The 24,573-nt window shown below is 38.5% G+C and overlaps 1 protein-coding gene across 1 annotated transcript; it reads left to right on the plus strand.

The window, feature by feature from the left end:
- Positions 1-8,433: 8,433 nt before the first annotated feature.
- LOC143368008 (chymotrypsin inhibitor-like) lies at positions 8,434-10,607 on the plus strand. The gene is made up of 3 exons (XM_076810303.1): positions 8,434-8,569; positions 10,156-10,313; positions 10,400-10,607. Exons 1-3 carry the CDS (start codon positions 8,515-8,517, stop codon positions 10,493-10,495), a joined length of 309 nt encoding a protein of 102 aa, XP_076666418.1. The 5' UTR covers positions 8,434-8,514; the 3' UTR covers positions 10,496-10,607.
- Positions 10,608-24,573: the final 13,966 nt, after the last annotated feature.

A 24,573-nucleotide genomic window follows, 5' to 3' on the forward strand; every position in this document is an offset into this window, starting at 1 on the left:
ATGATACGGGGAAAAATCACACGCCGTTGCACCGTATCGTATCACTGAATGACACATAACGGCGATACGATACGAGGATACGTAACAAGTGGATACTCTTCTTACTGTTCGAGTTGTATCAAACTTTAATTTAGAGTTAATAGGCATAACTAACATTTCCCGCTACTCTCCGATTTCGCATCAGGTTCGTCCGCACCCCTAATTAACAAGCTGATAAACCATATTCCCTGGGAAATACCCCCCTCGCTAACTTTATTCGACACATGACGAATAATTTTTTTTTAACTTTTATTCGTTACTCGAACTTTTTGTTGAAATAAAAGTTCTGCCCACCTCTGCTCCAGCGCAGCGTTTCCCAAACTGTGTTCCGCCAAGCACTGGCGTTCCACGAAAAGTGAATAAGCGTTCCATGAAAAAGTATAAAAATTAATATGAGCCTGGAATGGTTTTAAATGCGGCGACTAGTTCAAACATATTTGAAAATCAGGCGTTCCTCTCTTTGCGTGTGCATTGTAGTAAGGAAGGGGTCTTCCTAGTGTGACAACTGAAGGAAACTTAATATTTGGGGAATTGAAAAAAGAAACAAGAGTTGCGCGTATTATTTTGCACGTTTGTAGTTTTATGCTAGCACCTTTTAAGACTATAAAAAAAAAACATTTAGTGAGTAAAACTATCCATTTATAGGAGCATTGGGAACAGAACAATATCCTCCAGATGCCAGATTTCACGAGTTAGTTTCGTTAGCTTGATTCAAAAACTAGAGCCTTCAAGCGTTAATATGCTTTTTTTAAATAATTTTTGGAACCATTAATCGCGGAGATATAGACATCTGAAAATAACCAAAATTTTCGGGAAATTATAGTGATGCTTTAACTTTGGCCAGCAGTGTATATATGTGTGCGCTAGTTTACTTTACTATTTTTATCTGTTGTGTTGTAAATAATTACCATTTGAGAATAAATGTTTGTTTTTTTCTTTACGCTTACTTAGATTTACTCATTTATTTTATTTATTATTTACATCTATCTACCCTACAAAATAACCGGAGCAAGGTGCTCTGTTAAAATTTCAGGATTTTTGGGCCTTGTGGGCCAAAGAATTCAATACTGTTGAAATTCCAGATTCATGAAAATTTGAAGGAGATTCCGAAATGAGGTTCGTTGCGATTCGAATTTTCACAATATTGAATAACTTCAAATCGTTTCGAAACCGATATTCGAACACCGATCAGGCACTTCATATTTGGCGTGAATAGATAATATGTACGCTCCGCTCTCCGATCAGTACACAAGTTAACTTCCACCCATCAACCTGTCAGTTACGTTCCATCTATTGACCCGTCGTGTCAGTATCAGTTACGTTCTATCCGCTGATCCGTGCACATTATGTTCTGTGCAGTTCGCCTTTTCACACGAAATTCTTTGGTGGCTTACGACTGGTACATCCGGGTATATTGATGTGGCAGATTTACAGCGAGGAACACAAAAATGAATTAATACAAGTACCTTCTTTAGAAAATGATAATTTATTTATATATTAACATAGGATTTGAGAAATACTGAAATATGTAATAATTTTTTGTAACTTTAGTAAATGTGCTTTGCTTCAAACAACCGCATTACAATATCAAGTACATATGTTGATATTCTTCGTCCAGAACTGACGTCGAATCGCATTAGTACCTAATAATTTTCAGCAAACCATTATAGAGAACATACGTACATATTAAGATTAAAAAATTCGAAACTACGAAATTTGTTACAAAATGCGTTCGGAACAAAACAATTTTCTTCTTAAAAGAAGGGATTTCCACTTATAATGCGCGGGAAATGTTTGTGGTATCTCAACTAACAGTGGGTGTTACGCCTGGCTTCCCGGAAGTTTTGATGGAGGCGTAAATGTAAGGGCCTATGCACACGGCGACTTTTTACAGCGATACAGTCGCGATACACTCGCAAAGAGGCCGCGATGCTAGCGCGATGCAGTCACTGCCCGTTTATCTTTCCACACTTGCATAGCACAGTCGCGATGCAACAGCGATACAAATGTGACGCAGTGTTCGGAACGATGGAGCTGCAGCGATGGAGGGAGAAACACCTACAGGAACGGTGGTAATGTGTTTGCATGAACTGCGCCTGCGTCACTCACGCACGCATTACCACCGCTTCTGTAGGTGTTTCCTCCTCCACCGGTGCAGCCGAATCCCTCCGAACTCTGCCGAACACTGAGTGAACGCTTAGTCGCGCGTTTGCATCGATACAATCGCTGGCAATTGTTTCACTTGCCGAAACGCGCGACTCTATCGCTGCAAGAAGTCGCCGTACGCATAGGCCCTACAGGTGGGATGATGGCATTCATTAAAACATTACACCCCAATGCGCATATTTTACAAAGAATTAATATTAATGATAGAAATGTATGGACACATTTTGAAGGAGTATACAAAAAATTGTATTGGATAAAAGCGAATATATACGAAGCGACAAAAGAAACATAGAATACAGGTATTACTGATAAAGTGATAAAGGACTGAAATTAATATTCTGGTTAACTGCACTAATGACCAGTATTAAAACGGCCCTAATAGCAGAAACAAATTATTTTACTATAGAATACTGAATCCATAAGTTTATACGTGTCCTCGAAATTTCATTAGAATCCCCAGGGGAACAGCCATAGGGTCCCCTGTTATGTGTAAAAAGTAAATATTGTGACTATATTACTACGGCTTCTGGCTTCTGCAGAACGACAGAGGACACTGGCAAATCAAAGCGAGATGAGAGCGTCGTGCTACCTTATAACGGAAGAAGCAAAGTGAGCAACAATGCTAGTTAAATTATGGAAAAGATGTAGGTGATTTACGTTGTAGTAAACGGGCAGCGCGAGTTTTAAATTAGTCGAAAGGAAGAGAAAACTCAAGTTATCAAAGAAAAACGTTAAAGAACGTTTGGGTTCTGCATGGAAATATAGAAATCAGTCACTGGATGATTGTGAATGCGTTATATGGTCGGCCGGAAGAAAAGTTAATATAATAAATGTAAAAGAAACTCTTCTTGTTAGATAATCCGTTATGTACGGGGGTTATTTTAGGATGTATGATGCAAGATCGTTAAGCCGGGTCGAGAAAAGAATGGGTTAATATAGTAGGAACAGGGTGACTCACATAACGTGTTCACCCTGAATAACTTCTAAACTATGAAATTTAAAAGAGCAGTGGATTTTCATAAGACAGTATTAAGCTTTGTATAATAAAGTATTAAGCTTTGTATAAGAAAGTATTAAACTTTGTATAAGAAGGTACCCTGATAGCCAGATCTGGGCAGCAGAATCTGACATCAGAACCGTAGTCGTTTGGGTCCGCAGATGGGTGCGTTCTGAAGTGTAGAGCCTGATGTCAGTGCCTGATGTCAGATCGGCAGCAGATCCGCAGCAGATCCTGCCGTCTGCTACGGTTCTGACGTCAGACTCTGCGCTCTCATGCCAGAGCCAGAACCTGCTACCGATCTGATGTCAGACTGGAGACAGGTGGTGATCAGGATATTAAACTTTGTATAAGAAAGTATTAAGCTTTACTTATTGTTAACCTAGTAGCAAGAACAGCTGTATGGAATCCAACGGGTATCACTTTGAGCACCTATTATACCTAACAATAAGTAAGATAAGTAGTTAGCACAGTGTAATAGACAGGTGTCCTGACTCCTGTTCGGAATGTGTGACTTTTTCGTCTTAGTTCTTCTGACGGCCGCTAGATTGGCGCTCAAGGAGAATAGGCTGACTTTTTGCGTAAAATGCGACTAAAAGCTCTATTAATACAATCACATAAATGCATACATGGATTTCTTATCACGACGCCTCTCGCGACGGCCAGAGGAACCACACAGAAATCTGCACACAAAATCGCTGGGGTAAAAGTACTGAGTCGGAACACCTGTCTATTACACCGTGGTAGAAAGACTACGAACATCGGTTTTGCAAATACCTCGGTAATGATTAGATTTAGCTCAAAGCTTAAATACTTTCTTATACAAAATTCGCTGCTGTTTTAAATTTTAATACAGAAAGGTTACCTTAAAATCTCATAAACAAATAGGTTATTTAAAAAAAAATCGTTTCAGTATCATATGTTCCCTTCGATACCGTGTAATTTTTACAGGGTGTCCCAAAGTTGAGGGACGATTCGAAACATGCAATATCCTGATGCAAAAAGACATCGAAAAGTTCTTTACCGTTGTGGCATTCGAGGTTTCGTTCTCCAGATATTAACAGTTAAATATAAGCGGTCCAAGTTCCGGGGCTCGCAGTTTCAAAGCCGGAACTCGCACATACACACAGAGGAGGCACGCAGAGACACGGATGGTCTGGAATTCCTAAATAAATCCCACTCGTAGTGGAGGGGGAACACCTACAGGAGTGGCGTTATTGTGTGCGTGAAAATGTCGTGACATCAAGCCAACCAACGCCAAGTGAAACCAACCACGGCCAAACTGCGTCGACACGACGTTTTCACGGACACATTAACGCCATTCCTGTACGTGTTCCCCCTCCACTACGAGTGGGATTTATTTAGGAATTCCAGACCATGCCTGCGCGTAAATACAGACCTAACCCACATACACACAGTAGAGACGACCGCGCTAACCCATTTTCACGGTTTGAATCAGCACGGTTGGCTGTATTGTGTCTATGGGTTAGGTCTGTATCTTCATGTACCTCCTGCGCATGCGTGCAAGCGGTCAGTGCTCCGCGCTCAGCTGTTCCGGCTTTAAACTGCGCGTCGCGGAATTTGAACCGCTAATATTCAATTGTTAATATCTGGAGTACGAAGCCTCGGATCCCAAAACGGTCAAGGACTTTTCCATGTCTTTTTGCATCAGGATATTGCATGTTCCGGATTGTTCCGCAATTATGGGATAAACGTAGTCACGTTATTTACCCTAAATTATGTTAATATAATAGATTTTCTGAGGCACTTCGTTCTTTTTCAATTTTTATCCGTATGGTCTTTCCTCATATATCGTGAATGACACAAGAGAAAGTTAAATCAATTGGCCCGTAAGAATTGTATACATACTTATCACCAATCACATGAAGTGTTTGTTAGTTTACCTGTAATGGGGAAGCTGACGCAAAACTCAGCGCAGAGGGCGCCACTAGCGCATGTACCAAACTAAAATGTCGTTATAATATTACAAGTTGGGTTTATTTATATTTTTTTTTCGTTATTTGCTGACTGTTGATTTTAAAATTAAAATGACAACAAAAGGTGAAAACTATGGACATTTAACTATTATGATCCATCCGTTTCAATTTTTTTCATGGTAACTTTACATGGTTTGTGGCAATTTCAGATTTGTCTTTTACGATAATAATAACAATTTTTCAACCAATGCACCTTCTTCCTTACTTACTATTGAAGATGATATGCCCTAACCTAACTACTTGATCACTCCACACGTATGTAGATGCATATAAAGACATAAATTCTAATTCAAATATCCTGACATTAACAATGATAAATATCCTTAACTATTCGGAGAAACAAATCTTTTTATCATATTCTTACATTCCATTTATTTATTTAAAACACTGATGACAAGTGGCACGTGTGCTGGTGGCGCCGCGGGTGGCAACCAATTTTTTCAGCTTCCCAATTGGCAAGAATTGGAGTACATAATGAAGTTAGTATTTTAATTAACTCATTGTATTAACTTTGTGGCGCTGCTAACCGACGACAGTAGCCGAAAGCGTGCGCAGTTACGATAATTACCGAACGCGTTCGAAACGTAATGAGGCGACCAGGTGTTAACGGCGGTAGCCGAGAATACAAAAGCAACGCCTACCGGCAGCGTGACCGCTAGTCGAAAACGTACGCTGCATATGTGGCAGGTTTCGACGAAACCCTGGTCAAAAGTGAACAATTTTTTTTTCTTAATTTTAAACATCTATGTATTGCAGTTCGTTTATGATTATCATAGCATGATTTTTCACCAATACCTATAATAATTTTATAATGTGACCAGATTTAAAAATAACTTTCTGATTTAGTATTGTGGGTATCAAAGAACATACACTCTGTTAGGTTTTTTTGGGGGGTTTTTTATCACCACGTGCGCTCAGGCCCGATATTCTCGCGTGACTGCCGAGCATGCGTCGTCTGCCGATCGCCGCGCTTCTTTCACTGTTGCTAACGCGCAGATCGCCGCGTCGCTTCGCTCGCCGTCCGCGCGGGGGCGCTTACCGCCACAGTACCGAACTGTAATCAGTTTATTTTAGTGTTGGTAGCCATCTGATATGCTCCAAATGAATATATATTCTGGTTTTGTTGCTGTATTTCACTTTTTACAGCCGTGATAAAGGAGAACACAAGACCTATATATTTGATCACTTCTCCTAACGAAATAGTTATGTATCAAGCGAGATCAAGTGGCAATTTCTATTTTTAAATAAACATTGAAAGTTCCTGAAGAAAGGCTCGTTGCATTTTTCTGTAATAAATTAAGATATTATGAGTTATTGTTATTTCTTTGCCGTCCGCATCGTTTATGGAGTGGTACATTTATATAGGATCGGAATATCATTTTTTGCCTGATTAGTATACCTGATTCAATACGTAAATGACCCTGCTACTTTGATAGGTAGTATATTTAGAGCATAGAATAAAAATACGAAACAGGCAAAACACATTTATTGTAAATTTGGCACCCGACTGCAATCAAAATACATATTTTTTCTAATGAACCTCCCTTTTCAAATTGTAACTATTGGATTACCATGTATGAAGATCAATTCTGACTCTAACTTCCCTACAGTATGGACGTGTTTTTATCATTTTAGTTTTTTCTTAATTAATTATTATTTCATAACACACCCGCAGTCGGTATTTTTTTAAACATAAATCATTTTTTTCAACACCTGCATGAAAGGTGTGTGTTTGATAGCCTGCTGAGCTATTCGCAAAAAAATATGCATGTTCGATAAAAGCACTGCTTGCGATAAAGACTCCACTTTTTGATTATCTCGCCACTCCATAAATTTGTTTACATTGTCTACTTTTCTTTCGATTTTGGGGGGCAGCAAATTTTCCTCAATCGCTTTTGCAGCTTCTGCTATGTCGGGGGGGGGGGGGGTGGTAGTATCCCGTATCACTATCACTCTTATTATCACTCATTTTATCTTTTAATGAAAAGGGATGCGGGGACAGTAGTAATGTCAACATAAACACACATGATCGATATCGATTAGTCGACCAATTGCTTCTTGGCACCACAGGATAACGCCATGTTCACTCAGCTCGCAAACTCAAGTTTCCTTGGGAGCAAAGTAAAAAATTACGAATACGCATGCGCGTAAAGTCTTTCTCCCTTGGGAAAAGTAGAAAACGCGAATACGTCTGAAATTGGTCATTTTGATCCCGCTTAGTAGGCGTAAAAAACACCCATTTTCAGTGTTGAAAAAAATATATAATAAATGTAAAAAAAAATAAGCTCAAGGGGGGGCCTTGACAGTTCGGAGCTCGAACCTACGTTCAAAAAGTTCGCAGCGGTTCAGCAACTGAACCTCTGTGCCATCAACGTTGTTAGAAACATGATTAACATTTTATTGATTGCGTTTATTAGTTTCTTTAATTCCTATACTGCTTTGCTGTATATATGTAAACACATTGAAGAACGCATAAAACACTTATTTAGTAGTATAAGTTACTCTGCCACTTCAAAAACGACGAAAAAATTGTTTTTTATATTTTTTTTTTCATACCAATAGTAACAATATATGTACTTACATATCACACTGTAAGATGATAGAGTTACAGTAATACCGTACTGTAAGAGTGTAAGCAGTAATGCTACTACTTACATGCGCAGCACAGGCTCGTACACATAGCTTGAAATAACTGGCCCTCTTGGGAGCCCAAGTAGCAGCGAACACTGGGACCCACAAGAATCCCAATCGTTCAAGCCTGCGGGTATGATCCTGCAGCGCACAATAATAGAGTTTTCCCTATCCGTTGCGCGCCCACGTTATCATTGACTTTCGAGGTCCGCTTCCGCGCGGCTCTGGTAAACATCATAGAGGCCGGGCTCCTTAATCACCTAACTGGCCCTCGCTGGACTATAATCATAATCGTCCCATCAATCAGACACTTTCATATCTGCCACCTTGAAGAAAAACGCAATTTTGCTTTTAGCTTGAACAAGAGGCTAGTTTACCTAACGATGTGTGTGCGCCTGTGTTCCTATTTGCAACTGTGTTGCTCGGTTAGCAATAATATTACAAACCAAGTACTCCATCATTATGATAAGCTTTACAAGCTTAGAATTAATCATTTCACCGAAGAACAGTGTCCTTCGCAGGCTTCTCATTAAATAGTACGTCAGTAAAAAAATAATATGATATATGCATGAAATTTGCATAATGCGAGGTGTATAAAAACTGAAGGAAAAGGAAGCTTCGACTTTACAAGTGAAAGTAAGTTTGAAACTAGTGAAACGAAGCAACAGCATCGAAAAGTCGACCATGTCTCCATATATCGTCGTAGCAGTCCTGTTCGTCGTCGCGGTGGCCCCCGCTTGTAAGTTTGTACATAACTATTCAGCTATTCTTTGGCAGCAATACATGTTTTTACACTACGTGCAAAGTAACGGTTGATTTTTGTGCATAATTAAGGATCTTGTAACAAGAGGGGTGCAACTCCATCTTTACTAATTTCCAGTAATTTAGAAAAAATTGTCTATAATGTTACGAGCCGAGGCTGAGGGCAATGAGAGTGGCGGGTGCGAGACCGAGGATTGTATTTGTTTATTAGAGTTTGTTAGTAGCGGACGAACCGGGGTCTGGTATCCCCGGGAGCCGTTGTGAGGAGGTTGGATGTCGTGGACGAACCGGGGTCTGGTATTCCCGGGAGCCACTAGGAGAGGTAAGCTTCACGGATGAACCGGGGTCTGGTATCCCCGGGAGCCACTGGGAGGTTGGATATCGTGGACGAACCGGGGTCTGGTATCCCCGGGAGCCACTAGGAATGTTAGTTTAGCCTCGTAACTTAAAAGTGTGATACACCTTGAGCGGTAAAGGAGTATCTATGTGGGTTGGTCTCAAAGAGGAGATTCAGATGATGAATGATTCAAATAAGGAACTCTGAGTTAGAAATAACTAATTATATTCTACATATAAGCTCAGTCTTTTACAATTGTTTAGTGCTTCTGTCGCGGTACCTAGGTCCACCTCTTAGTTTTTACGCAGTGAGAAATGCGGGGGTCTCAAAGAGTTTAATAGTTGCAACACCTATCAGCAACTCTACGTACTGTATGGTTTAGGTTGAAATAATACTCGAAGGAGAATGTTACTCGATCTCGCCAGCCTCTTTCGTCTAAACGTGCTAGACTGGAAATGAGCACCCGAGTATGGATTCGTGGCCCTTTTTATACAATGAAACTCGGCTAGAAAGTAGTGGGGATATGAATGCCTTCAATTGAATATTAAGTTTTCGGGGAAAACTCGGTTGCATCACACCACTGCAGAAAACGGTGACCCCGCCGGGTCACGTGCATTCCGGACACCCGAAAGAATTAAGAAGTCAATGATGGGTCTGCGTACGTAACAATAAAATTATAGCTTTGATAAAATATATTTTCACACAATAAGTAGTACCTAGTTATTGAGTTGAAAAGTTTTTTATTTTATTTCTATTTTTGACAAATTTTTCAAATTTGGAGCCGCCCCTCACTCGCACCAAAGTGTACAAAAAACGGTTGCTTTTTTGATAACTATGCACGATAAAGAACACAATTTATTGATTTATTGTTGCTTTATTAATCAAAGATGGGAAAAATTGATTCTCGATCTTCAATTCTTGAGCCTGCTCGTCGTCATTGTCAGTGGAAGTATCCTCATCCTCAGTCCACGCACGTTTGGGAGCCTTATAAAAAATTTGCAATAAGTTGCTCATCTATTATCGGATTTGCATGAAACGTGCACCAAACGATGTAGATTTTTTTACGTGTGTTACTCGTCGTAACTCAAAAACTGTAGAAAATGGAGATGCATCCCTCTTGCTGCAAGGTCCTCAATTGTATTATGCCCGGTTTAACTTGGATCCAAAAACTTAACACGCGTGTCATCAACCTTTGGCGATAATCAAACGTGTAATTATTATTCCAGATAGCGGCGACCATTATTGTATCGGTTGCTTCCGTAATGGTCTGAGAGAAGTTTATCGTTGCCCAGTGAACGAAACGATGTCACAGTGTGGAAGACTGTGCGAACCTACATGCGAGAGCTCAAAAGCTACGAGCGAAATCTACGAATGTCCACTTATCGTAAGTGTTCGAAACGACCGTTAGTTATCACTTATTCACATTTCTCTGTACGACTAATTGGCACGGTACTTGTGGGTTGATTACAGGAATGTACAGAAGAAACAACTGGATGCAGATGCAAAGAGGGTTTCTTCCGAAACGTGCAAGGTTTATGCGTTGACTCTGATGATTGCCCTAAGTAGTGCTGCACAGAGTCTATTTACGTATCTCAAGTTGTCTAAACGTCATAGGACCCTGTGCTTGGTTATTTGTAGTATGAAATACCAGTAATAAACATGGTGGTTTAAGTGCAAATCCAAGTTCGTTTATTTATAAGATACACAATGAGAAAAGTATATACGTAATCCTATTGCGTGGCTATTTGTAGGGATGCACTTGAATTTGTGTTCCTTCCGTTCAGCCGCAAAAATTACTATAATGTTAAGCACACGCGGAAAGGGTCAGCTAAAATAAAACCCGCAAAATATGTTTAATCTCAGAAGTGGTATAGCATCGTTCTTCCAAGTGAATAACCCGAGATGTGAGAAACTGCTAGGTATAATACCTTTCGTGTGTCAACGCTCTGCATCGTGTCACGGGATATTAAAAAGTAATCATATATCCAGCATTACATTTATGCACTTTCTTCCCAAGTTGATAGTGAGAATTCTCGTTTTCTATGGTCTAATTAAAGTTACGCGTAGATTTGTTTGAAAAAAAATTACTGTTTCGGGTTCAGCACTTCATTGTGAAACATACATTTCTTTTGCAGGGACTCGATATTTATAATTTTAGACATTCATATTGCCAGAGAAGTTATGTATACAGGATGTTTGACTACAGGTGGCAATTCTTTTGGGTAGTGATTCCACAGACCAAATTAAGACGAAAATATAGAATACAATTTTTTAATGTCGGGCTTCGTTTTCGAGAAAACTGACTGAATTTTCATACTCGGCTAAAATGTAGTCAATTTTCTCGAAAACGAAGCGCGACATTAAAATTATTTATTCTCTATGTAAACGTTTATTGCACAACGCAAGTACATGTCGGATTGTCGTTCGGCAGCGACTGTCGCCGTCGCGTGAGGAAACAAAAGAAGTTCGGCAAACGCGCACGATGCCGCGACGCAATGCGTTCCGAGGTTGCCGGTGCGTCTATCGGGGATATCGGGCGGCGTACACCGGGCTCAAAAAGCGTGATTATTCTGTGGTCCCTTCCTCGAAGTGACAGAGAAAATAACCTATATCCTACATGACAATAAAGGTTCATTGGCTATTTCATTCTTTTACGCAACATTTGTGAACTTTTTATAACTTAACCCCTTGGCCTACCGTTTAAATTCCGACCGCCGGCACCAAATCAGCACCAGCGGTGAGCCACGCGTCAAGTCATTTGAGGGTTAGGCTCAGCGTCCGAAGTTGTCAATCTTAGTCTTAGCCCCGTTAGCCAAGTTGCAACAAAGTAAATACGTGTGTATGCGGCCAGGAATAACTGAGATGAAAAGACATCGGCGAAAAGTTGAGTCGTAGTATCTACTAACCTCGAACCTGACCCTTGGTGTTTACGTTTTGCCCGATCGACGTGCCACGAGTCTCGCTCGTGCGTTCCATCCTTGGCCCGATCGAGAGACTATGAGTCTCAGTCGATGTTGTAGGCCAAGGGGTTAACATCCTTCGAAAATATTATTGTTACGCCGCAACGGTATTCAGTAAATCCTCGTTATCAGCCCGTTTCTACCATGCGTTAGGAGCCCGGTGACTATCCCCACCATTTCTTGGAATCCTTCGGACGAGAGTGAGAGTACCGCTTCGATTTTTAAATGCCCATCGTCGGCTCCCCGCGTCGAAGCCGCCGGCTCGGTCTACAGAGATGTCTCCATAAGTAATACATTTCGTGATTCCATGAGTGATAATCCGCCATCCACAACTAGGTACTTATTTTGTAGTTGCCGCGACGACTGAAAGGGTCTGAGAACAAGTGAGGGGGGACCGTAATTTATGACTTGTTCCTGACGTCTGTCCTCTTAGTCGTTCTCAGTTCCTCTAACACGCCGCGGCAGAGAATAAAAGCAAGCCGAATAGACTACCCGATTCGAAACTTGATACCGGCTGGTCCCGAGCCAGTCTCACTTTTGGAGACAGAACTGTAATTCACAGTTGGCTGGGTCCGAGAAAGACCCACTGCTTGGTGGGGGATAACAAGGTACTTATATCGTGGAGGGATTTTGTAACTTATATCGAATCACTACTGGACAGGCAATGCCCAGCTCGCGCGCGGGTTATTAAAGCAGTGGAGCATAAAGCGAAATACGAGCTCGATTTGTTATCAAGGCAAACATTTAGAGTCCCTTGAACAACACTTTGAATGCTTTGCAATAAATATGGATGTAAAAACACGCTAAGCCCAGGCACCAGATAGAAGTTCCTCTTTGTGAAAACACGTTGACACCAGTCAAAATGTGTATTTTCACAATCTTCCTTTTACCCGTATAATGTATTTTCAATATTTCAACATATTGATCGACAATACTGCAAACAGATTCGTGACAATTAATACCTGTTTTGTTGCGTTTGAAATGTGTGCTTTTATTCATAGCAAAGGTGAACAATTAAAGATATAGCTTGCCTGTGATATATGTACCTACGCATGAATGAATATTTTATCGATTTCTTCAATGTTTTAAATTTTGTATTATAAACGAAATAAATGACGGGAATTTCAATAACAAAATTGTCGTCAAATGTCGGTACAATGATTGTTTATCTTAACGGCAATTGTTCAATCAAACTGCAGACTTTTATTGTTCCCTACTTTGCACTTCAATGCTTCTGAACTTTTTATTACTCACTACACTCCATAATACACGTGCATCATTCCACAAAATTAATGCATCAATTCGTGCCATATACTTTTCCAGCGCATTCGTTTCAAAGATCATTATCCCCCTATACGCATTGATAAAGTGGTCCATTAGCATCCGTAAATTACTTTAATGGCTCCAGTTCGTTGGGCTAAAAATAAATGGCATGACTGTACACATTTTTCGGGATTAAATTCGTATTCAACAATACTTTTTGTTAGAAATAATGGATGAATAATCCTTCAGGGTTATCATGATACTGAATTGTAAATAAAATCTTTCACTCTTGAATGAAACAATTTTAACATACATAATGAGTATGTAAATCTGTTCCCCCACCAATTTTCTGCGATTTCTTAAAAACGTATCAAATTATTTACATATGGAGTATTTAAATGGTTTCAATCATTATGTAATCTCATGAAATAATATATGTACCTATATACTGTAATAGCTGAACAACATCTTTATTATAACAAACTGAACAATTTGCCAAATTTATTACGAAATGATTTATTGTAATTCTAATATAACACATTATGATTTTGCATAGGGCTAACTTGAAGGGGGTACAGCACCCTCATCGTTTCAAAATGTCCTTTTTTTTAATTTTCTTTAAGTTTCAAAGTGATTTTTCAAAATTCAAGCACCGACGCGTTTACAGCGATAGATACGGGAACGGGTTTGTGTATTGTGTAATGCAGGTACGCCTCGCAGACCAGATAAAACAGAGATGTTACTTCAAGGCAAATTTTTGTTACTCACGAGAAAAGATGTTTTTTCTCAAATTTAATTGGACTTGTGTAGCAGTCGGAAAAAGAGCCCACGGGGCCGGGAATCGAACCCGAGCCGACCGCGTGCTGATCAGTCGCGTTTGCCACCACGGCTACGCTGACTCTGCACGGTCTCTGTCTTCCGAACTCCTCATAAATGTACGCCACCTATGGGCCTCTTCGCACACTATAGGCCGTTGCTTAAGTGCCGGTTGCCTACTACACTTGTAAAACTAAAAGAAAAAATTAATAAAGTGTTAGCAGTAAGAGAAAATTGACTAATAAACTTATGAATGAGCTAACAGTATAATACGGCCTTGCTATCAGGAGAAATTCCCACTAGAAAGAGGAAATGAAAAAAAAAACAGTATGGTTTATGTTCTACCATAAAATTTCGACAGATGAAAATCCTCAGCACCAAATGTGTCCTTCTGATATGGACTCCTGGTGCTCTTGACTACGAGCGAAGTAAAATAATACTTTGAACAACTACGTAATACAAATCTTCCGCCTGGCGGGACAAAAGCGGGCTTAGAGTGAATTGCTTGTTTTCCAAGCATTCGTCGAAAAACATTTGCTTGCCAGATTTTGTATTTGTATTTTGTTTTTCCTGTGTTATTTACACAGAATGGCGTTTCAAGCATTTTGTTTATATTGCCCAACGAACATTATTATTTTATTCATTCCATTTTTCCCTCCTCTCTCCTTCAGGTCCCGGCAGCAGCAGCACACCGGGAGAAAAAGGTGGGGCGTCCCCGGTCGGTCACCCATCTTTCCCCAGTACACCGCCTCGTGACGCTTAACTACGGTGATCTAACGAGAACATTTTTTTTCTTCATATACTTCATTGCACTATTATATTACATAACATGTATTACTTAACCACTGTAGTTAATCTATACAGCATTTCTAACAGTCTTTGGTATGCTATAAAGTTCCTACCTCTTAGCGAGGCTATACCTTTAATTTCCCTTATTTTAGACCTACTTCTTCTTCACAGCTTCGTTATCACAGTATGATTTTTGAAATTTCAAATATATTTCGTCTATCTATATTATACAGGAAATTAATCTTGGCAAACCTGCTTTTAGAATTTTCAAATAACAAATAATTATATTTTGTATTTTTATCTTAGTCATAGCTGCTTTCTTCATTAAATATCGGTAGATTTTGGTATGGAAGTTTGTGTTTTATCCTAAATATATTATTATTGTATCTTATTCTAGTTATATCTTTAAGAAGCGCATTTTCATTCTGCAGCCGATATTTGTTAAACTTTTGCCCTAAGTCTCTAATAACGAGAACAGGTGTATTCATCACGGCTATGGCCGCTGGATTACCAGATTTTCGAAAAGGTAATTGGAAATATGCGGTCCTTAAGTCTGCCGTCTCATTTTTGTTATGGTCCGAATCGATCGAAGCATCCCCAGTAAACAAACGGACCCTAATGCGGTCGATAAAAAGAACTTGTACAGAGGTGACATCGCCAGATACTCTGTGCAGACGAATTTTTGAGGCATAGTTGCCACATCTGCTGTTCTCTCTGTCTCTGCCGCGCTGTTGCCACAGAGTTCTCTCTTTCTATCGAGAAGTCTTGAAGGAATACGGCACGAGAGCTGCGTCTAGCGTCAGAGCCTCGCTGAACGTAACAACAATGAAAGATAGAGAGGTCCGGGAGTGTAGGAAGGAAAGATGGAAAGATACCAAACCTGACAAAATTTGAACTATAATTATAAACGATGTGCACATCAAATTTATTTGCAGCATTGAAAGGCCGATTTAAATTATTTTCAGTAATTATGCAGAACAGGTGTTTCCTCACCGATTTTGACGACCTTGAAATAAGTTGTCGGGGACATGATTCTGAACAACTTTTTCCTATACATGTCACTGACGCTCGGCCTTCGTTTCCGAGATATTTACGAAAAAATGTTGTTTTTTTTCAACCCCCTGTAAATTTTTTAGCGACGGTCAGATCGATAGGGACTATTAACATATTGTTTAAAACAATCAAATAAAGGCCCTTACCAAAATTTAGCTTGCTGGGATTTGTTCCGAAGGCAGATCCTAATTTCACTGGACTAAGTATATTATTTCTCGCAAGCGGAGATCCATCCTCTCGAAAATTCAATTTTTTGTAACACTTTGGGGATATGTAGAGGTTAATATAAGTATGTATTCCAATTTTTCTTGTTGCTGCCCAAATTCACTCTAAGGGGGTCAAATTGACCCCTGAAAATCCGTTTTTTTTTCTCGATTTTGTGTTATAACTCGCGAACCGTAAGAACTGTAAGAACTATAACTTACCAAATGATAGTCCTAATTAAAAGAAGTAACTTTTTCCAGAATACTTTTTTCTATCTCCAACAGTTCGCAAGTAATAATACGAAATAAAAAATTTTCAGGGGTCAATTGCACCCTCTTGGAGTGAATTTCGTCAGCAAACAAAATTTCGTTATACTCTGGAGGACTTCCCCTACATATTAACTGAGTTTCATAATTTTTTGAATTTCAAGGTTCGGGATCTTCCCTTGTCAAATGTATGGGGGTTGAAACATGGTAACCCGACATACATGAAAATGGTTACTCCTACAAAAAAAACTCACAGCACCTTCTTTGTAGAGAATTTCCTAAGCTATAAATTGTATAATAACTATTTTTGTCGCAAAACTGCTAGATAACGAAATATCTGTGAAAAACAGTTGTTTTCTTCAACTCTCTGTAACATTTTTAGCGGCGGTCGGATCGATGGGGACTATTAACATATTGTTTAAAACGTCCAAATAAAAGCCCATACCAAAATTTAGCTTGGTGGGAATTATTCCGTAGATTGGGCAGATTTCCGTCTAATTTCACTGGACTATTACGCGAACAGCGATCGAGGGGAAATCGGCCCCCTTCAGGGAGTCTTCAGCGCGAGAGAGAGCATGAACATTAAGAGAAGGAGCAGGCTCATTGGAGGGAGCGTATTTTCCCTCGATCGCTGTTCGCAAAAAAATTCAGACCGTCCGATATATCTGACCCTGACCTCAGTAATGGAAATTGTAATTTCTATATTCTCTATTAGACCTGTATGAAAGTATTATTACTCTATCGGCGAGATTCTTCTCACGAAAATGAGTCATACATACTGTCAAATTTATTTACGGTATAGTTAAAAATAGTCCTAATGGGGTCGTATTTGGATTTATTCTCATCGGAAAAGCTTTGCCTATCGAGTTGTAGTATCCTCATGCATATGTAATAGACCATATAGAAGTTTAAACTTTCATTCGTGTCGGCACGTATTCAAAGTGCGACGGGAGCTGGATAACGTCGTGGCAGATCGACTGACTTAAAGAAAATAAAAACCATATTTTATTACACAATTATAACCATATAGCCGTACCCTCATTCATATTAAAAACTAATACTATTACTTCAATGTTTATAAATGTAATCGACATGTCATAGCTGTTTGTATGAAGTCTTTAAACCCCCGCAACAGCTTTGCCGGCAGCAGTTAGCAAATCACATCTTTTCCACAATAATCAGATTTATAAATGTCAGCTTACTGCTTCTTTGATAATTTATGAAATAAATTAAATGCTTGTAAATACGAACGAGAACAAAGCTATTGCATTGTACTGGCAACAGTCGATGTCAGATACATTTGATATGCCAACGGCAGTGTGACGTCAATTCAATTTATAAAGATTATTTAAATAATGTTATTAATTTTCAATACGCATTAGGCTATGGTTGCAATAATATATAATTTCGCGAGTACCGTCTGTGAAGGGCTGATATTTTCGAAATTGAAATAAAAGAGCGTCGGCCTCGCTTGCACTTATAAGCGGTCGAAACCTCACTTGTTAGAAAAGTTTTCTTGTTGTCTGAATGTACAGTAACACACTCTTAAAGTTTTGGAAAGATTCTTTTTATATGTGTTGAGAATATAATTCTTAAAAAATCACCCTGTTTTCAGCGTCCTAAACCAGGTCCCCCTCTTAAGAACCAGTCACGGTATTAACATGAACATGTATTAACAGTATACCAACTACCTCCAGGGTTGCCAGATCTTCGGCATTCACCCGGAATCTCAGGTTTTGAACAGGTTGTCTCCGGCAGGCACAATAAAAATCTCCAGCAGAATAGAAAATATTAGCGAATACGGTAGCCACGCACTTGCACGTATGTAGCATGCCATAACAAAATTAGAAACTATTAAAATCTGTAACAAATTCTAATAAATATTCATAATACTTTTATTATTATTACTCCTTTATAAGAAGTCATTATTATAATGAATTTTAGATGTCAGTTTTCTTATTGGCACTTTTTTCTCTCACCCCCCGGCCTGTCTGCAATCCTCAACGAAATTGAAATCTCCGGCAAAAGATCAGGCCTGATCTGGCAACCCTGATACCTCTGAGATATTCTGTTTGCACAGCTTCAAATTCAGAGGAAATCTACGTGCGTTGCTGTTTATGCACCTTCTTTTATACCTCAAAATTTTGTATATACGCCTGCGCAGTGGTTTTATTTCTTTCACGGTTGCACAGTGCCAAATATTTGGCTTATAATACATTATGTTTTGAACTCATTTTAATGTGAATAAATATAATTACTTTTGTAGGATATAATAATGTTTTTTGGTATTTTAACATATTTGTTTATAATACAATAGGTATATAAAATGTGGAAAGAAGGATAGTTTGTTATTAGCGTTATAGCGCTGGATGTTTGTTCCTCGGAATGTTACACAAGAGTACTGTATCCGCGAGAACGCGTCGAAGAACACGGACTTAAACGATCAAGTATCAATAAAAAAAACTGAGGCACCCGTCGCCGAGATTCTATTGTAATCCGATCTAATGCAATCGAGTCTGGCTACAAGCTCGTTGGGTCTTCTGTTCGTGGCGAAGCGCAACTTCGGGGTGTTGAGCGACTCCGCCGAATTGGTTTCTGTGACGGAGTAAGCGGACGAGGAATGTAAGGCGATAATTATTACAGAAGCAATATGTAACAACAATGCGATTGAAAAGTGAAATTTGTACATTCTCTGTTTCATTTCCGCCACAGTATCGTTTTTGTAAAATTTGTTTTCAGTAGGAAACTTTTCACAAATGTTTATAACCGTAATAAAAATAAAAGAGAAAATAAAAAATTTCACTTTTCAATAGTATAGATGACCAGCATCCCTCGCCTCGGTTTCGCCCGAAATATTAGCGTGACTGATTCATAATCTGTAATCTGCAATCTGTAAACTCGAGAGCCCTCGGCTACTTATTCCCGCCGCGGTGCTGTTTTGCAAGCGAGAAAAGCGCTCGCCCGGTCGCCGCCTAGCGGTGGCGTCCCGATCTACTATTATTTAAAAATCAGTATTTAAAAGAAATAAAAACGTTAGAACCTTCCTCTCGCCAAGACGAACAAAGTGATGTAACACACTTGTGCGTACAGTTCGTATTTACTGAGAAACCGCATTTCAAAGTATGCATCTTCAATTTTATATAATAGTATGGATTTAACCTCATACATATGTTGATTTCACTCTCTTGGGTACACCCACACCTTAATAGCGAGCATTAATTACACATTAAATCTTAAGCATTAATTAAAGTATCTTATCACTTAAACCCCCAGAAAAATATCTTCATCCGTAAAAAAAAGAAGTAATTTATCTAGGGAATTAAATTTGTCCGTGTGGTGATAAGGTAACCTGATATGTTCTTCCATATCACTACGTAGGTACCTAAAGTCAAGAATGCGTGTAGGTGTAGGTACTTTATCCGTTTTGCATTTGTAATTGTAAAGGTGGAATGAGATGAGCCGGGTACAAAAGTCTGTCCTTTCCTATCTTGAGACAAACTCGAGGAATATCTGCAAGGTTTGCATCCAGGCGCATGACATTCAGGGGCTCCTTGCTTATCTCGAGAGCGAAGATTACGCACGTCCAAATCCATTGTATGTGTAAGATACGCAGTCTAGCACCGTAGGGGAGAAGCCCTTAGCAGAACTCATCGCGGCGCCGCTCGTTCACACACCAATGTCTACAGAAGCGTGTGTTTCTTCATTCCTTCAAAATTAATACACTTGAAGTCTTCCTATTATGTTTTATGAATTTCCCATTTTTTACACCTCAAACGTAGGAACTAATTCTTTCATTCCTGACAAGAATTTTTATAATTTTATTGTTGTTTAAGAAGATATATTACTGACTGGTATAGAAAAGTATTGACATTCTAGAACAATTGCATATTGTTACTTGATCTCAGAGAAGAACAGACTCCATTATTTCCCGAATTCTATTGTCTGTGTTATTTTTTCTTTAGGTTTGTTTTAATTTCCTAACACACTGTCATTAAATATTCACAAATTATTTCAACACCGGCACGTACAATTTGCCTCGACGCCATTTTTAAGTCAATCAATTTCAATTTAATGTTAATTTCATTGAAATGTGTGAACATTCGTCTTACAATTTTGTTGCATCAACTGCACTGTTCAACCAAAGTGAGCCGGCTAAGCGTTAATTCACTTAATTATTTTCGATATATCCCATTCACTCACCTTGTTGAGTGGTTCCAGCAAAGACCCCGCTACGCGTGAAATAATGAGGTGTTAATTACTTCTTGCTCGGTTTATTGCGACCATTTGGCTCCGATCAGTACACATTAAGATGGAGAAGACTAATTATTTTCTTCTATTTTAAAGCAGTTTAAATGTTTGCACGTTCTTGAATATAACTAATTCACATTTCAAACGCTTTCGTAGTGCGCATACTTATGAAGATATAACGAAGAACATTATCATTAAAAAAAATTGGATATCAGGTTATTAAATATCTAAAACTACGTACCTACATGCAAATGTTTTTCTGCTGATAATAACTATCCAACAGTCCTTTTGGTCTGTAACATTCAATAGCCGTTTCTTACAGATTTTTGTGCGCTGAAAACGAATCCGCAAACCGTTAGTTGCCATCGCCCCCAGTTTTCGATAAATTCGATTTTGAAAAAAAACTGCAAATTTTCAACTTTGAACATTTTTTGTGTCGAAACAGTAATAGTTACTCAGTTGCTTGTCGCGTCAAATTATTCTATAAACCCTCCCAAATACAACGATATATGTTATTGGTGCATTATGAACATTTAAATATATTTAAACAACGATCAAAGGGAAAAGAACACCCGAAATTCACCCACTTTTGCAGATATCTTTAAATTTATTTGCAAAATTAAGGGTCTAGGAGAAAATCTGACTACTCCACGCGACGCGGCAGATATTTTTCCTTCGGAAAGCATCGACAGAAGTGGTAAGACATATTTTGTTTTCAACACAGAAGCGAAATAGTTTGGCAAAATGTGCGGCGTCGACAGTGGTAGTCAACGGCGGCGCGCGATACACTGCCGCTCAGCGCAACACAATCGCTTAACGCGCGTGACTACCACTGTTGGCGCCGCACGTTTTGCCAAACTATTTCGCTTCTGTGTTGAAAACAAAACGTGACTTACCACTTCTGTTGGTGGTTTCCGAAAGAAAATTTTCTGCTGCATCGCGTGGAGTAGTCAATTTTTCTCCTAGACCCTTAGTTTTTAAAATATATAGCAAGATACCTGCAAAATTTTCCCTTTGATCGTTGTTTAAACATATTGAAATGCTTATAATTCAATCATAACTTATATCGTTGTGTCCGCGAGAGTTCATAGAATAATTTGATAGACCATGCAACCGAATAACTATTATTGTTTGAACACAAAAAATGTTCAAAGTTGAAAATTTGCATATTTTTTTTCAAAATCGAATTTCTCGAAAACTGAGGGTGATGGCAATAAACGGTTTACGGGTTCGTTTTCAGCGTACAAAAATCTATAAGAAACGGCTATTGAATGTTACAGAACCAAAAGAAAGTTCAATTTTGTTGGACAGTCTAATTTGTTTCATAATAGAAAGAACAGGAAAAGCAAAAACGTCTGGCTTCATTCGAATAAGACTTTATTAACCCTCCGTGGTCACACCTTATAATAAAAAATTGGTCACATGGAGTTCACTGCACCCCAGCGCCATTTTCGTATTTTTTGCTTGAGTGATAATTGTACATTCGCAGTACGCATACAATCATGCTATAATAGTCTTTTTTCTAGAAATGTAAACTTTGATATGATGAATTTTGACGTTGAAGAAATACTTCTAGAAAAACGCGATTTTTATTGTTAAAATTCACCAAATTTTTAAATTTTATTATTAAGGCCTAAAAGTTAGCAGAAATATTGACAAAGACCAAAATTCTTTTGCCTGGGGTGCGATACACCCCGTGTGGCCACGAGGGGTAAAAATAGTAAGATTATAGCAGGTTAGGTGGTTGGTTAGCTCGCCTTGAAGCTGTTAAATCCACGCTTCGTAGCCGATATCAAGATAAACGGAGATAGCTAAAATGACTCTACTTATTAAACGACTCCCAAGGCTGTTTCACGTTTCTCTTAGATATACTGTATAATATCTCTATCATTGTTCTCCGCCGTCGTAGTTTCCTATTCTATTCAACAACACTTGACGTTTTTACCGATTACCCACCATTATCTTTACCTTCCCATAGTACCCTCCAAGTGACTTCTCCGGGTCGATTGAGTTTGCATAATAAGTGGCACAGAATAAATATAAATGCCAATAAAGATCGAGGGGCGAATAATGGCAAAGGGGAGGAACATAGGTATACTAAGAAGAATGAAAGAGAGAACCAGACAAAGAGGATGAGGGAGATTAATTCGATAGAACTAGTGTCTGTAGATCTCTAAACCACCTCTGGGTAATGTATTGTCAGGGATAAACCTACTAATTTGAGCAAGTCAATTTATCGTCTGACCTGTCAGGCAGGGAAACAATAGCGACTGGCGTAACGCAGATCAAGGTATTTCTGCGCCGATTAGCGGATTCCCTTATGCATGCCGCATGTGTACCTTGATGTCAGTTTCACTTACGATCATAGTCTTTCTATGTACATACTGCCGCGTAGGAGGTTTCTACATATAAATATGTGACACGTACAATGAATAGAACTATGCAGGGTGTGTTAAACAACTGGGTCAAGATGCACCTATCTTTAAAACGGTTAGGAATGGAAAAATGCCACAAGGTAAAATTATACACATGGGGCATAATGCTCACACTGGGTACTACATACATACTATACATACAGTGTATGTGATATGTACATATATACTAGGTATGTGTGTAATACTAGGGTGGCTCTTATTTGCCCTTGGTGAATTTTTTTTTCAAGATTCCCTTCGGGACACCCTCCAGAACAGTTCCAAATAATTAAAAAAAAGTCCGTGCAAAGTTTGAGTTCCATCGGACAAAGGGAAAGGGTACCCCTGGGCCCTTAAACATTTAAATAATTATTTAACAGCTCGCGAAGTCGATATTATATAATATCATCCAAGTTATTGATTAAATAAAAGAATATGTCAAACAAAAGTTGTAGATCCAGACAAGGAGCATCATTTATGTTCTATTACTTTTTCTCGTGCGACAAACGGTTTTCGAAAAAAGTCCGAAAAACTAAAAAAACAACTTTTTTCCTCAAATTTTTAAAGTTTAAATGCTTCAGTACTTTTTTTATTTATGAAGGCGAACAAAAAAATGGAATTTTTATTTTCGAGGACTATTTTTTAAACATTTGCGGGCGGGGCATATACTGTAACATGCGAAAAAGATAAAAAAATTCTTATTTTCAGTGTTTGATGTGTCATGAATGTTTCTTGAAAATTCTGGGACCGAAATTCCTAAAAATATCGAAGATATAGAGTCTAATATTTCGATATTTTTGCGTCCTCGAAAATAAAAATTCCATTTTTCTTGTTCGCCTTCATAAATAAAAAGTGGTCTTGAAGCATTTAAATTTTCAAAATTTGAGGAAACAAAAGTTTTTTTTTAGTTTTTCGGATTTTTTTCGAAAACCGTTTGTCGCACGACAAAAAGTATTAGAACATAAAAGATGCTCCTTGTCCGGATCTACAACTTCTGTTTGACATATTTTTTTATTCAACCAATAACTTGAAGTATATTATATAAAATCGACTTCGCGAGCTGTTAAATAATGGTTTAAATATTTAAGGGCCCAGGGGCACCCTTTTCCGTTATCCGATCGAGCTCAAGCTTTACACGGATTTTTTTAAAATTTTTTGGAACTATTCTGGAGGGTGATCCGAATAAAATTCAAAAGTCGAAAATAAGAACCACCCTAGTGTAATACATTGCATGTAACATATAGTTCAACTAGGTAAATATTATTTAAATGTATTTATTTTATCTTTCGTCATTTCATACGCTCTTTTACAAATATTTTCCATCCCATCGAATCAGACTAGCATTGTGATGTAAAATTTGCTAAATTAAAAATAGTAAGTTGAAAAAGTCAATTATGTAACATGTGGATATTCCAATGTTTACAAGTACTTCACGATTATTTGTTATTTGTTCATTTCTATTTATTTATGTATTTATTAATTAAAGGGTAACACCCTTTGTTAACAGTCGCACAACAAAAATATAACCGTACGAAGAAGATAAAAAAAAAGTAAAAGGAAAAGAAAGATCAAATAAAGAGACGTTTATGAATACGCTCATACGTACAAGAAAAAGATGAAAAATGGGAGATTTG

The sequence above is a fragment of the Andrena cerasifolii genome, chromosome 4 (genome assembly GCF_050908995.1).
Source record: "Andrena cerasifolii isolate SP2316 chromosome 4, iyAndCera1_principal, whole genome shotgun sequence".
NCBI classification, from domain to species: domain Eukaryota; kingdom Metazoa; phylum Arthropoda; class Insecta; order Hymenoptera; family Andrenidae; genus Andrena; species Andrena cerasifolii.

Coding starts and splice junctions, on each gene's coding strand:
- LOC143368008 (XM_076810303.1), top strand. CDS start 8,515: ATGTCTCCATATATCGTCGTAGCAGTCCTGTTCGTCGTCGCGGTGGCC. Junction 8,570..10,155: donor CGTCGCGGTGGCCCCCGCTT/GTAAGTTTGTAC, acceptor TTATTATTCCAG/ATAGCGGCGACCATTATTGT. Junction 10,314..10,399: donor TCTACGAATGTCCACTTATC/GTAAGTGTTCGA, acceptor GGTTGATTACAG/GAATGTACAGAAGAAACAAC.